General features: G+C 33.7%; 1 protein-coding gene across 1 annotated transcript in view; it reads left to right on the forward strand.

Moving 5' to 3' along the window:
* Window positions 1-15,749, forward strand: part of l(3)80Fj (lethal (3) 80Fj) — a 770,029-nt gene that overhangs the window by 320,214 nt on the left and 434,066 nt on the right. The window contains exon 25 of the mRNA XM_090405954.1: window positions 8,247-8,327. Within this exon, the coding sequence (XP_090262080.1) occupies window positions 8,247-8,327 (81 nt within the window). The remainder of the gene's footprint in view (window positions 1-8,246; window positions 8,328-15,749) is intronic.

Here is a 15,749-nt window from a genome sequence, read left to right on the forward strand (position 1 = left end):
TTGAAGATCAAGGAATGAGAGGTATGAGATGCATTCTGATACATAGGGTTGGTCACTCAGTTCTGACCAGGAATATCACTCACTTTAATACACCCAAATCTCCAACATCTATAAAAGCAGATTATCTCAACTCTCCTGTTATGATGTATATCCCTAATCCCCTGAGATTCTTAGAAATATGGGTACACCTCAATTGTCTGTTGTGGCCCCACTGCTTATGCCTGACATGGCAGCAAAGAACATAATAAATCTTACTCTGTCAAAAAGCTAAATCTGTCAACTGTTAGGAGATCATGCAGCCTGCTCCCAGGCATGTCTGCAGTGGAAAGATGAAAAAGAAATTCAAAAAAAAAAAAAAAAAAAAAAGCGCCATTGCTGCACCTGTCCCTATATCCTCTTATGCTGAAAAGTTGGCAGTTAAGAAAATATCAAAAGGATCTCAAATGTACATCTAGTACCATATGATAATTTCACTATAGCTGAACTTTATGATCGTGAGTGCCTCTCTGTGGAGCACATCAGTTGCACGACCTAAATCTCACTCCTGAAAGAACTTTCAAAATGATACCATTCAATGAAAGCCCACTTGAAGATAATTATGGCATGGATATACATGAAAAATAAACCACCAGACACTGCAACATGGAAAACTGGATATTTCTATATTCACAGAAAATGAACTGAACTCAACAAATGATCTTTGACATATTAGACAATGTATTGTCTAATATGTCAAATTGAATTTTTAAATATTTTGTTCCAGAGAAAGAAAATGGACACTGACTGTCTATACTTTCCTAAATCAATAGATAAATATAAACCTGCCACAGATAATCCTTCATCCTCTCAGAAATTGGACATTGCCACAAAAGCTAAAACAGTAGGAACATTTTTACAGTGGAGCTGTTGTGGCTTGCATGAAAATGTCGATATCAATATTCTGCTGCAAAAACACGAGCTATTCTATTTCTGTTTGCAGAAATAGAATAGCTCGTGCAGGAAACATATTTAAAACGTAGTGAGGACCCCATCTTAAGGAATTTCACTGTTATTTGTAAGAATAGAGTTGGAGATAGTGCTGCTTATGGTGGAGCAACTATCGTAATGGACAGTCATACTCCTTACCAAAATGTCCATCTTGATACTGCTTTCAAAGCAGTATCAAGATGGACATTTTGGTAAGGAGCATGACTTAGTGATGTGCCTATCCATGAGATTTATTAAGTATTTCAGATTTCTCATTACAGTTCCATTTATTTACTACTGGGTTGTAATTTAAATAAGACTGACCTTGATAACCTTATATTGTAACTGCTTGAACCCATACTTCTTCTTATGGGTGACTTTAATGGACATTGCACTCTGTGGGATGATGTCATATCATTGAGTGAATGTGTGACAGTAATGACCCTTCCTTCTTAATAATAGACTTAATACCTTCTTCCATATGTCTGTCTGCTTGTATTATGTAGTAGACTAAATCTGTTTCACTTCTCCTGGTGCACTCTCGACTGATTCTTGAAATAATGCCAAAATCACTGCAAATAATATTATTAAACATCTATACTGATTGGAAAAGAAATGTAGTAAACATTACCAATTGGCCTAAATTAAAAAAATTACAATCTGCTCCCAGTCCATTTTTCTACTGCTCATGTGGGATGTAGAAAATAACATATACTGACGCTGTCATTTTCCTGTTATTTGCACTATGTCCTTACAGGAATGATTTTCCCCTATAGAAATGTCTATGTGGAAAATGTACTAGACAGGAATAGCTTTACCTATCTTGCAAAATTTAAAATGCTTCAGTATTTTAAACAAATACCTATTAGTGATGCAGTTGAGCTATATAACAGATGTATTATTCAGGAAGCAACAGCCACAATTCCCAAACCATCATCTTGATTTTCACTCTGTACAATGCCTTGTTGGAACCTCAAGTGGCAAGCAGCCATAAAATATCAAGACAGTGCATGTTATATTTGTATATTCCCTATCACATCCAATCTAATAGCTTTTAAACATGCTTTGGACTTTATCTGAGACATCAGTGTCAAAAATTAACTTTTTAAAATTTCATTTTTGTACATAAGGTGTTATTTACTAATTTATCTCTTTATTGTTACCTTGAGTACTGCTATAATCTTCGGTTTGGTGCAGTATGGCCTTCACTGCCTTGCACTAGTGAACTCCTAACCAACTAGTCAACACAAGACATTTCTTTATTCGTGGGGTTCGTTTCCTACCCTTTATACAACATTAAGAACATAGAAAAGTACCCACTTTTCTATTTTCTTAGTGTTGTCTGCCTTTTCTGTTGGCCCATAGGCATAAATAAATTTCATTGTCCAGTTTGTCTACATAACTACATATCCAGCAGTTTATTTTTCTGTTTGTTATTGAATCCCCTATCTCACTCTCATTTCCCTGAAAACTGTTACCAACATCTTGTATTTTATTATTTAGCAACATCTGTTTTTTTTTTTTTTTTTCTTCTTTCTCTCAGTAACACTGTTTATGCCTTTGTGGTGTTTTGCATTTACTATATATATATATATATATAATATATAATGAAAAAAGATGAAAAATTCTGTACAATTTTATTTTATAGGCACTGAATATAGGATTAGTCTGTCTTGTGTGATTAATTTACTTTATTCCTATTAACACCAGTAATATCATTCTTGAATAAAAAGCACACATTTTAATTTTCCATTTAAATACAGCCATACAAAGTAAACAAATGATAATAGCTCTCCAAGCCTGAATTTGTGAATGGTTAAAACTTTCAGAATGGAGGCATGTTGAATGATGGGAGTTTGCTTAATGTCCATTGTGCCAGACCCAGTCAATAGCCTTGGAGATATCGAGAGCAACCACTTGGGACTTGCTAAACTTTTCCATAGTATTCATCCAGATATAGATGATAAGTGAGTAGATCATTTGTTGAACAACATTGACTGAATCCATACTGGTCGTCATTTATTATGTGAGAGTCTTCAAGATAGCATAGCAGATGAGTGTTGATAGTTCTTCCCATTACTTTGGAAAGTATTGGAGTAAGAGAAATTGGACAGTAGTTTGCAGGTATAGATTTGTCACCCTTTTTAGGAATAGGTTGGATGCATACTAAATTTCAGACTGCAGATTTGATACCAATTGAATAAGACAGTGTAAAAAGAGGCAACACAGAATGGAAGTTGGCTTTGGGACATAAACCTTTAGGAGAGTTGAGGAATGTCATCAAGGTCAAGAGAATTTGAGGGATATCCAGTTGGGGAGAATATCCAGTGTGTGTCGGTTTGTCACAGTATAAAGTTATGTGCTTGGATAACACATCAACTTGATGGATCCTTGGCACTCTGTGTTTGCTAAAAACCCACTCATCGAGGTGCCTTTCATCAATAGTAACATCAAATAATAAAATGCTGGCCTGTTTCCTGAGTGGTTAGCATATTTGCTGCCCAGCCAAAAGGCTACAGGTTTGAATCCCACCATGGGTATAGATGCCAGGCAATCACAAACATCCATGGGCATGGATGTTTGTGATTGGCTGTGAAAGTCGTGATAGATGGCATTGGTATAGATTATGATGGTAGTTGTGGCTCATTGTAGTTGGTGGAGACAGAGAGTTGTAGAGTAGGTGCCCTCCTTCAATGAATCTTTGGACTCCCCAGAGATGTCATATAATAATAATAAATAAATAATAAATTCCTCTCAGCAGAATTGATATGGTTCGATAATAATGCCCTCACTACTGATCTTAACTCATACACAGTACTTTCATAGCTAATGGCTACAATCACCAGCCAATCAGAAAAAATATCGACACTCCAAAACTCGCATTCCCTCCCTCTTCTCTACCAAACACAACAGTAAATTCATCGCCATCCAGTTATCTGTGGCAAGTCTAGAGCGTTGCCAAACTAAGTGCGTTGCAATAAAGTGAAAATCGAGTCTGCATTTTGCAAAAGCATTTGAAAAGTTAACACACAGAGTCTATTACATAAGTTGACATCTCTTCAATTTGTACATCAGTGATATTGGAAATGTTTTGGGGAGAATATCCAGTGTTGGTTTTTCACAGTGTAAAGTTATGTGCTTGGAGATGAAACAACTACATGCTGTGTATATCTGTTAGTTGCCAAAAGTTGATGAGGCTAGGGATTTAAGAGGTAATGGCTGGCAGAATTGGATGTCAGAGAACATGTCAAAAATGATTTCAAAGGATCACCTTGTAAGGTAAGAAACACATTGGCAGTCGTTACATAACATTACATTGGAAACCAGAGTTATGGAAAATATTATCCCTTTTTAATAATTTTTTGATACCACCATACTATTGTGTTCAGATTTCGTTACCTTAGGAATTTAGGGATGGCAGAGAGGATTCAGAAGTGAATAATCAAAATAGTAGAGTGCTAGTTCTCTACGAGGATAAACTGAAGGTTTATAGGTACCAAAGTTTGGATAACAGGCAGAAAAGATGGAATGTGTTAGAACATATAGGTTTTTAAAGGAGTTTTATTGAGTGGATGCCAAATAAATTTGTAGTATGTGAATATACAGAGAATGGGGTGGAAATTAATACTGGATATTGGGTAAGAGTGTAGTTAGTCCAAGTGCAAAAAGAGTACATTTTTCTTGGAGAGTTAAAAATAAGTTGCCAGAAACTTTTGAGTGCTTTCTTGGTGAACAACTTTAAAGAAGCAATGTGAAGCCAGTGTATTGTGAAGAATAGAAAATATAGGCCTCTCCACAGTGTCTTTGGAATCCTCATGGAGATTTTTTGAAGCCATTTCAGGATTCGAATTAACTGGATGGAGGTGGTGTCTTATAATAGACAATAAAATACTTCCCACCTTGAAATCTAAACTTGATAATTATAATTATGCAAAAATAATTATCCCTATCTTAAGTTTTTGTAATTATTTTTACACAATCCAGAAATACTGCTCCAGAGACCAAACATAGTATTTTTTCAAGCCACTTCAGCCATTGGATTAAAAATGTGACGAGAATCAAACCCTACCATATGAATGGATGTTTGTGATCGTCTGAACTGGATAGATGGAAGGTGGAATACATAATTGATATTATAAATTATATAAACAATTTACTAAAGAGATTTTTTTTTTAGATGATTGTCAGACATACAAAAATATTTTGGGAAAATTTGGAGAAAAGAACAAAGCTAATAATAATGGCAAATACCTGTTGGATTTCTGCTCTGGACATGGACTGGTTATTACTCACACCATGTTCCAAAATAAAAATGTGCACAAATTCACATGGAGAGAAGAGGCAAGGAATAAGAAAAGTCTCATTGACTATGTTATTGTTGATAGTAATGTTTTCTCCCTGGTGCAGGACACCAGAGTGTACAGAGGATTTGAAATTGGAAGTAATCACTATTTAGTCTTGAGTAGGATAAAATTGAATTTCATATTGAAAAAATAACATGTAAGTAAGTCTTAAAGCGAATAAAAGTTGAGCAGCTGTCAGATGTGAACTGTAGAATAAAATACGCAAAAATTATTGAAGAAAAAATGAAAGAGTTTCAGGAGAGGAACCAAACCTTGGAGATTCAGTGGCAAGCCTTGAAGAAAACCTTGATTGATTCAGCCAGAGAGGCATGTGGTGAGGTAGTCTGCAAGAATAGAAAAATTGGAACTCCATGATGGACACAGGAAGTTAAAGAGGCAGTGAAGGAAAACAAGAAAGCATATCAAACGTTCATGGCAAATAAGTCAGCTTTTGCTCATAGAGAATACAGAGAGAAATATAAGAAAGCGAAACACTGTGTAAAACTAGCTAAACAAAAGTCATGGGAGGACTTTGGCAAGAACATAGAAAATAAATATCAAGAAGGTGGTAAGATATTCTGGATGTTGTTGAAGAAGCTCAGAAATGGAGGAAAGAGTGCTGTAAAAGGAGATAGAGATGATAAAAGTGACATGAAAACGGGAGAAAAAGATATCCTTGAAGTATGTAGTAATTACTTCAAAAAATTGCTAAATGAAACAAGTAGTGATAGCACAGTTGTTAAAAAAACACTCAACAGGCATACAGTCAGGAATACATATCCATACTTGAAGTAGAAAAAGCCATCAAAGGCTTGAAATGTGGAAAGGCAGATGATATTCGACCAGAAATGCTGAAGTATGGTGGTATGAAAGTCTTACAGTGGCTGCACTGCATAGTTCAGAAAGCCTGGACAGAGGGACAAATTCCCGATGATTGGAGTAGAGCTCTACTAGTACCCATATATAAAAAGGGAAATAAAACTGAATGTGAGAATTGTAGAGGTATTTCCCTACTGAGTGTTCCTGGCAAAATCTATGCAAGTATACTTGAGAAATGGTTGAGAAGAATTGTGGAAGAAAAGCTTGGTGAAGAACAAGCTGGATTCAGGCCAAATAGGGGCTGGATCAGATCTTCACTTTACGTAACAAATAGTCGAGAAAGCATGGGAATATAACAGAGATCTGTATTTAAGTTTTGTAGATTTGGAAAAGGCATATGACAAGGTGCCAAGAGAGAAGCGATTCAATACGCTACAGTTGTATGGTGTCAATGGGGCATTATATCAAGCAATACTTAGTCTTTATTTGAGTTGTAAGTCAGCAGTTAGAATTGAAGGAAGTACAGGAAGATGGTTTAATGTTAAATCTGGTGTGAGACAAGGATGTACATTATACCCTATTTATTCATTATCTATATGGATCACATTGTGAAGGAAAGTGGTATTAAACATGATATCAAAATTAGAGATGTTAATGTCAGGTCCTTGCTTTATGCGGACGATGTTATACTTCTAAATAAATCTGCTACAAGTTTGCAAGATTCCCTGACTAAATTGAATGTGTTGTAATAGATATGGTATGAAGGTCAGCATTAAAAAGACAATGAAAATAGGTAGAATTGTTGAAAATGTCAACTGTGTTGTGAATGGCGAACCTGTGGAACAAGTAAAACATTTCAGCTATTTAGGCACGATTTTTAGTGAAGATGGTAAATTAAATATAGAAATAGACAGCAGAGTCAACAAAGCTGATATGGTAGGAAGTCAACTGAATAAATTTATGTGGAATAAGAGAGAAATTTGTCAAAACACTAAATTAGCTGTATACAAGACAGTGTTCAAACCAGTTTTAACTTATGGATCTGAGAGCTGGATCAGAAGTAAAACACTTGACCAAAGACTAGAGACTGCAGATATGAGAGTTCTGAGAAAGATTAGAGGTGTGAACAGATGGCATCAGTGGCAATATCATATTAAAAACAAGGATATTAGGAAAGAACTTGACATTGTTGGCATCCAGGAATGCGTTAGCAGAGCTAATCTCAGGTGGTATGGTCACTTAAACAGAATGGGAGAGGAAAGATTAGCAATAAAAGTGTTCTCTGCCAGGTTGGCAGGAAAACGATCCAGAGGAAAACCAAGATATAGGTTATTGATACAGTACAAAGTGCCTTAAACGATAGAAATATAAGATCTGATAATGTTGGAGTCTTGACAGGTAACTGACTGATTTGGAGGAAAATTGTAAATAGGAAGTTAGTAATGATGTAAATTTTTCATGTAGTACTATCATATCCTGTATACCCCTTGAGGGTACATGTCAGGAATATGATGATGATGATTTTTTTTTTTTTTTTTTTGATATGGTAACGAAATTTTGCAAATCATCATGATGGAGAGTTCAGCGAAATCCTCCCGACATCACTGCTGTTATAAATAAATTGACTACAATAAGTACACTCTCAATACAAGTGAGAGTGTACTTCTTCAGTTGGTTGTCACATATATTTGCATAAAATTTAATTTGGTAAAAAAAAAAAAAAGTAATGATTGATTGGGTGAAATATGAAATACGATCTTCAGAGGACAGGAATATTATTACTGGTATATAGAAATACTCTGTCATAGCAGATTTACGTATGTGAAATTAAAAAGAAAATGATAATAAATAAATTAGATAGCATAGTTGCAATAGTTCGTTTAACAAAAAAAAAAAAAAAACTAATTCTAATATGAACAAAAACATCAGTATATGTCATCTGACCTGCAGATGTCATGGTATTCCTTAATCAACTTTACTTTTACCTTTTTAATTTACCTTTATTCCAAGCATAAGGTACTTTTTTTCATTTCATCTGAGTGTTTGGGTAGCTGTTTTCAAATCTTCTGTCTTTTATTTATTTTTTTAAATCAATCTTTTACTTCTCCTTTTCTTTAGAAAAATCCTGCATATTTGCCTATCAAGCAGATGTTATATGCATTGATGTGTATTATAGAGAAATCTACAGGACAAGTGCAGGTAATAATTTATTCATAATGATAAAGTACAGCTGGTTTTATCATTTATTAAGTAATTAAAATTATATGATTATTAAATAATGTTGATTACCATCTGATTTCCCTCACCTACCTATTCTCTGGATATGAATCCCACTCTGGTATGAGTTTTAGTGAATATCTTTAAATGGGTATTTTCATTGAACAGTGCAAGATCACTTCCAACACCCCTTATTTCTGAGGCTTTTGGCGGCTTGAAAAAGTACCATGTTTTATCTGTCAAAGCAGGATTTCTGGTTGGTATAATCCTTTGCTAATCCATCTTCCTAATAAATTATAGGTTAATCACTTTTCAAAACAAAATGAGATGGCAGAATATTGTGCCGCCGCCTTGTGGCACTTACCATAAATATTTTAAATTTGCATAATTTAAACATGTCAATTAAGAGGTCACTGAATAAACAGACCTGAACATTGGATACATTTATCTTTTCTGGTACAAACCTTCTAGAAATTACTGTACATGGTAATAGCCAATGATCATTTACATTTTCTGTATAGCAAATTCCATTTTACCAAATACTGTCCTATTGTGAACTATTGGATGATTAAAATGTCTGGGTTTACTAACAACTATGTCACAAACTAGTTTCATGTAAAAAGGACCAGTAACTTCTTCGGAGGGGTGGGGGGGGGTATTTAATTAAGAAAGGACTAAACATTAAAATAAATCTCAGGTAAAGTGTTAGAACACTAGAATTTACTCTTATTGACCAGACTTAGTATTTATTTGCTGTAGGTCTTGCTGCCTCTCATGTGTGAAGTAATTTAAAAAAGAGGGAGGGAGAACATTGGTGATGCATGGCATGCATCACATTTCTCTTTTGATATTTTTGAGGAAGTGTTGGTAAAGTCAATTCTAGTATTTTGAGAAATCTGATTATTTCCATGTCCCATTTAATATGAGATCCTGGTTTCTGTTGAGGGAACCATGTGAATGAATGGCCTCAATGTTCTCCTTAATTTGAGGTAATAGGAAGTTATCAACTGTATAGGGCATGGTAACTGTATCCCAATTATTGGTGTGATTTGTGGTATATGGTTGATATGCAAGCCCATATTTTGTTTATTTTTAGTATTATATACATCATTGCTGAGATGTTCATTTTTTATTATTTCAAAACCTCTGATAGTCTACAAGTTAATCCACAAGAACATGAATTTCATACACAGCCAGATATTTGTAGAAATAGTTAGATTGTCTGAAATCTAAAGATGCTATGGCTTTTATTCAAGAGTGAAAAGTGATATTAAAAGGATAGCTGTGTATTAGAAGAGGCAGAAGTCATATTGGATATTCGTAATTAGCCATTGAACTTTTACACAATAAAGAAGTTGATTTTTAATCATGTGTGACATAGCAGAAAATTACATTTAGTTTACTAATATTTTATCTTTGCAAGAAATATCAAGTAGAGTAGCATGGGGCAAATATCAGAATGGGGAACTGGACAATGAGACAATGATCTGCAGAAAGTTTTGCTGAAGAAGAAATGGAGGAATTTTTCAAGACATTAGAGAAAAAAAGGAGAAGTTGGTCCTTGTTAGAGATCCAAGCTGGTGAGCAGGAAAAGATCACCAGACATAGAAATGTTTTGGAAAAAGTTGGAGAATAAAGCAAAGTTAATAATAAGTGCCTGTTGGATTTCTATTCAGAAATGGACTGGTTATTACTAACACCATGTTCCAGAATGAAAATGTGAACAAATTCACATGGAAAGAAGATGCAAGAAATAAGAAAGGTTTCATTGACTACGTTGTAGTTGAAATTGATGTTTACCTAATGGTTCAGACACAAGAATATGTAGAGCATTTGAAATAGAACAGGAGTGTTCACCCCGTCGATCGCGGAGCGATCGTTGGTCGATCTCTTGTGTATTCCTCCTTACTTACAAATTTAATTAAAACTGAAAACATAATATTTTATTTATCATTATTTTGTATTGTTTTTAATTCGCTTTAAGTGTATTGCTATTGTTTATTTATTTTTCGTTAAAATTGTCAAATCAGTAATTTTCTTATAAGTCCGGGTAAATGAATCAATTTGGATCAGTGGAAGTCAAACAGCGAGCTGAGTGAATACGATTATAAGCAAAGTGTAAAAACTCGATTGTAGCTTAAATATTAAATATTCCAAAGCACATTACATCGATTTTTTTACTTAGGTTAAGTCCCATGTGAATGTTGTAAAAAAATAAACTTTGTTTGTCTCTGTATAGTTTGTATTAGATGTTTTTTTAAATAACTCTTTTGAAGCTAACTGTATATACTGCTTTAATAAGAATACATTGGAGTGTTAAAAACAAAGGCAATGTTTTTGTTGCCGAAGCTGTACATGGCGGCATTAGAAAGATTGTTATTGAAACTTGTATGTATGAGAAAGGCTTGTAGGCTCTAAGTGTAAACATATCCGAAGTCAGTCAGAAAGAGTTCAAACAACTTTCCGATGGCCAGCAACTTACAATCAAAAGAAAGCGGAGGAGAACAAAAGGCGTGCAAAACTTGAAACTTAAGGTGAAAGACTCATACCGATTCTTTGGGGATTGCTGAACTTCATGTGAGGTCTCAGAGGAGTCCTAATTAAAAGGGATTGAAGCAAGCAGAAGGGATCCTGGTTCCAGAATTGATGTCAGAAAGGAGGCCGCCCAGTCCAGAGTTGCAGCCAGAGAGACTGCCCAGATCCATGTTGCTTGAGAGAGGAGTTTCCTGTTTCCAGGAAGGAGCTTCTTGGTTCGAGACGTTGCTAGAGTGAGACTACTTCTAGGCTGCAAACAAGGTTTCAAATTGCCGAAAGGAAGAATTCCAATTGCTGGAGAAAAGTTTCCAGGCCAGGTTAATGTCAGACATTCACCAGTGTGTTGCGTTTTCATTACAATTTGATGAATCAAATGACTTCACTGATATTGCTCAGTTAATGGTATTTATTCTCATGGTATTTCAAGATTATTCAAGTAAAGAACTTTTGAAAATTATACCATTATTGGGAAGGACTAGGGGAGAAGACATTTTTTTGGCATTCGATGAATTTGTGTAACAACGCAAACTTCCGCTTTTTAAACTTGTGTCTATTACTACTGATGGTGCTCCTGCAATGATAAGTAATAAATCAGGCTTCATTTCATTGTGTAAAAACAATGACAAATATCCAGATTTTTTTAATGTACCACTGTATTATTCACAACAAGTACTGTGTAGTAAAAGATTAAACACAAAAGATGTTTTGATATTACATTTAAAATTATAAATTCTGTTAGAGGAAAAGCCCTGCAATGTCGGTTGTTTAAATCACAGCAAATGATGATAGGGAACTTCTGTTGTACAATAATGTTCGCTGGCTCAGCAGAAGTCACTTTTTAGAAAGATTTCTTCTATTAATTAAGATATAAAAATTTTCTTGATGAAAAAGGAGATATTTATCCACAATTGAGTGATAAAAGATGGTTGTTACATTTATCATTTTTAGTAGATTTCTGTACGAAATTAAGCAATTTAAATTTAGAGTTACAACGTAGAGATAAAAATTTAATTGACATGTTAAGTAGTTCAATAAAAACTTGCCAACGATACTTACTTTTATTAAAGAAAAATATAAATGACCACAAATTTAGACATCTCCCATATTTATTAAAATTTTTTGAACAAAATCAAGAAATGCTTTGCTATGATTTAAAAAAATTACTCATGAAATAGAATTAGTTGAGGAAGAAATAAATTCAAGATTTAAAGATTTTAATAAAACTGAAATGATTGTATCTTTTATCAGTAATCCATTTCAAAAAAACTTGAACATCACAGAAATTTCAAATAAAATTAGTGTGAGCTGTTTGATGTAAACCAAGCTGAAGTAGAACTTAATATAATAAACATTCAGAATAGTTTACATTCTGAATTTAAAATCAATAAACAATGAAGTCATTTGGAAGTATGCACATGAAAAATTCCCAATATTTACTGATAAATGTTTATCAATTGTGGATAAATATCTCCTTTTTCATCAAGAAAATTTTTATATCTTAATTAATAGAAGAAATCTTTCTAAAAAGTGACTTCTGCTGAGCCAGCGAACATTATTGTACAACAGAAGTTCCCTATCATCATTTGCTGTGATTTAAACAACCGACATTGCAGGGCTTTTCCTCTAACAGAATTTATAATTTTAAATGTAATATCAAAACATCTTTTGTGTTTAATCTTTTACTACACAGTACTTGTTGTGAATAATACAGTGGTACATTAAAAAAATCTGGATATTTGTCATTGTTTTTACACAATGAAATGAAGCCTGATTTATTACTTATCATTGCAGGAGCACCATCAGTAGTAATAGACACAAGTTTAAAAAGCGGAAGTTTGCGTTGTTACACAAATTCATCGAATGCCAAAAAAATGTCTTCTCCCCTAGTCCTTCCCAATAATGGTATAATTTTCAAAAGTTCTTTACTTGAATAATCTTGAAATACCATGAGAATAAATACCATTAACTGAGCAATATCAGTGAAGTCATTTGATTCATCAAATTGTAATGAAAACGCAACACACTGGTGAATGTCTGACATTAACCTGGCCTGGAAACTTTTCTCCAGCAATTGGAATTCTTCCTTTCGGCAATTTGAAACCTTGTTTGCAGCCTAGAAGTAGTCTCACTCTAGCAACGTCTCGAACCAAGAAGCTCCTTCCTGGAAACAGGAAACTCCTCTCTCAAGCAACATGGATCTGGGCAGTCTCTCTGGCTGCAACTCTGGACTGGGCGGCCTCCTTTCTGACATCAATTCTGGAACCAGGATCCCTTCTGCTTGCTTCAATCCCTTTTAATTAGGACTCCTCTGAGACCTCACATGAAGTTCAGCAATCCCCAAAGAATCGGTATGAGTCTTTCACCTTAAGTTTCAAGTTTTGCACGCCTTTTGTTCTCCTCCGCTTTCTTTTGATTGTAAGTTGCTGGCCATCGGAAAGTTGTTTGAACTCTTTCTGACTGACTTCGGATATGTTTACACTTAGAGCCTACAAGCCTTTCTCATACATACAAGTTTCAATAACAATCTTTCTAATGCCGCCATGTACAGCTTCGGCAACAAAAACATTGCCTTTGTTTTTAACACTCCAATGTATTCTTATTAAAGCAGTATATACAGTTAGCTTCAAAAGAGTTATTTAAAAAAACATCTAATACAAACTATACAGAGACAAACAAAGTTTATTTTTTTACAACATTCACATGGGACTTAACCTAAGTAAAAAAATTGATGTAATGTGCTTTGGAATATTTAATATTTAAGCTACAATCGAGTTTTTACACTTTGCTTATAATCGTATTCACTCAGCTCGCTGTTTGACTTCCACTGATCCAAATTGATTCATTTACCCGGACTTATAAGAAAATTACTGATTTGACAATTTTAACGAAAAATAAATAAACAATAGCAATACACTTAAAGCGAATTAAAAACAATACAAAATAATGATAAATAAAATATTATGTTTTCAGTTTTAATTAAATTTGTAAGTAAGGAGGAATACACAAGAGATCGACCAACGATCGCTCCGCGATCAACGGGGTGAACACTCCTGTTCTATTTCAAATGCTCTACATATTCTTGTGTCTGAACCATTAGGTAAACATCAATTTCAACTACGAAATCTGTACGAAATTAAGCAATTTAAATTTAGAGTTACAACGTAGAGATAAAAATTTAATTGACATGTTAAGTAGTTCAATAAAAACTTGCCAACGATACTTACTTTTATTAAAGAAAAATATAAATGACCACAAATTTAGACATCTCCCATATTTATTAAAATTTTTTGAACAAAATCAAGAAATGCTTTGCTATGATTTAAAAAAATTACTCATGAAATAGAATTAGTTGAGGAAGAAATAAATTCAAGATTTAAAGATTTTAATAAAACTGAAATGATTGTATCTTTTATCAGTAATCCATTTCAAAAAAACTTGAACATCACAGAAATTTCAAATAAAATTAGTGTGAGCTGTTTGATGTAAACCAAGCTGAAGTAGAACTTAATATAATAAACATTCAGAATAGTTTACATTCTGAATTTAAAATCAATAAACAATGAAGTCATTTGGAAGTATGCACATGAAAAATTCCCAATATTTACTGATATTGTGCGAAAAATTCTGTCGTGTTTCGGATCGACATACTTGTCAGAATCGGCTTTTTCAAATATGGCTGTCATAAAAAATCAATTAAGAAACCAAATTACAATTGATCATTTGGATGATTGTCTGCGATTGGCTACTTCTTCATATTAACTTGACTATGAAAATATTTTCATAGTCCAAACAGTGCGAGGTCCAAACAATGCCAAATTTCACATTAACTTTTTTTTTTTAATCAACCAGCATTTCCTGTAACTAGTGAGTTTGTAATCAATCTGTTGTTTTTTCTAAATTTGGTTTCCCAAAATAGAGAAATATTTTATTCCAATATACAGGTATCCCTCCATTAATACGGTTAATTAATCCCTCAATCTAATCGCGTTAATCAAATCTAATAATAATCAATGGTAAAAAGTACAATTCATCCCTGATCGATTACTGTACTAATAATTCGTTTTATATGGTACTCTTGTAGGAAAGATAAAAAATGAATGCAAAGTAAATTTTTAATAAATACTTGTACCTACATTAGTTACTGCAATTTTTTTTTAATCAAAAGAAGTTTTAAAGAGTCGTTTGAACAGTTTTGGTTTTTTTCTTATCAGCATAAATTCTACGATGACAAGCAAAATGACTCTCCAGACGTTGGCAAACAAGTATTCTTTGATTAACATCTGGATCCATATCCATTACTCTGCTTAAGCGATTCTAAACTGCGAAATATTCCATCCAGTTCTTTGACTGTTATTTCCTTTGGAACCTTCATATTCCATTTGTTTGTTGTCTTCATATGTGCATTGTTCAATTTCAAGAAGATCGTTGTCACTGAAATCTTTTGAATTTTAATCCAATAATTCTTTAACATCTTCTGCATCGCATCACACCATCAAAACTGAGGTCTTCACTAATTGCAACGATTTCTTTGATGATATTGTTCACTGGATTTTGAAAACAACCTAAGTTATTAGCTCATTCTGGCCGAAGGTTTTTCCAAACAGCTTTCATTCAACTAGAAGACACTTACTCCCACGGCTCACGAATGTTCTCAATTGCGTGTTTAATGTTAAATTTTTTACAACATAATCGTATCGTATTTTCGTACGTACACCATAATCGTATTTTCTCCTGTTGTTGTTTCTACTGCCTTTGAGAATGTCTTTTTAAGAAAATAGGCTTTGAAAGTTGCAATGACACCCATGTCCATGGGTTGTAGCAATGATGCCAAATTTGATGGGGAAAATAAAACTTTCACATTCTCGCACA

This window comes from Typopeltis vanoorti, chromosome 16 (assembly GCF_054136105.1).
Source record: "Typopeltis vanoorti isolate ZY-2024b chromosome 16, IOZ_Tvanoo_1.0, whole genome shotgun sequence".
In the NCBI taxonomy this organism is placed as follows: domain Eukaryota; kingdom Metazoa; phylum Arthropoda; class Arachnida; order Uropygi; family Thelyphonidae; genus Typopeltis; species Typopeltis vanoorti.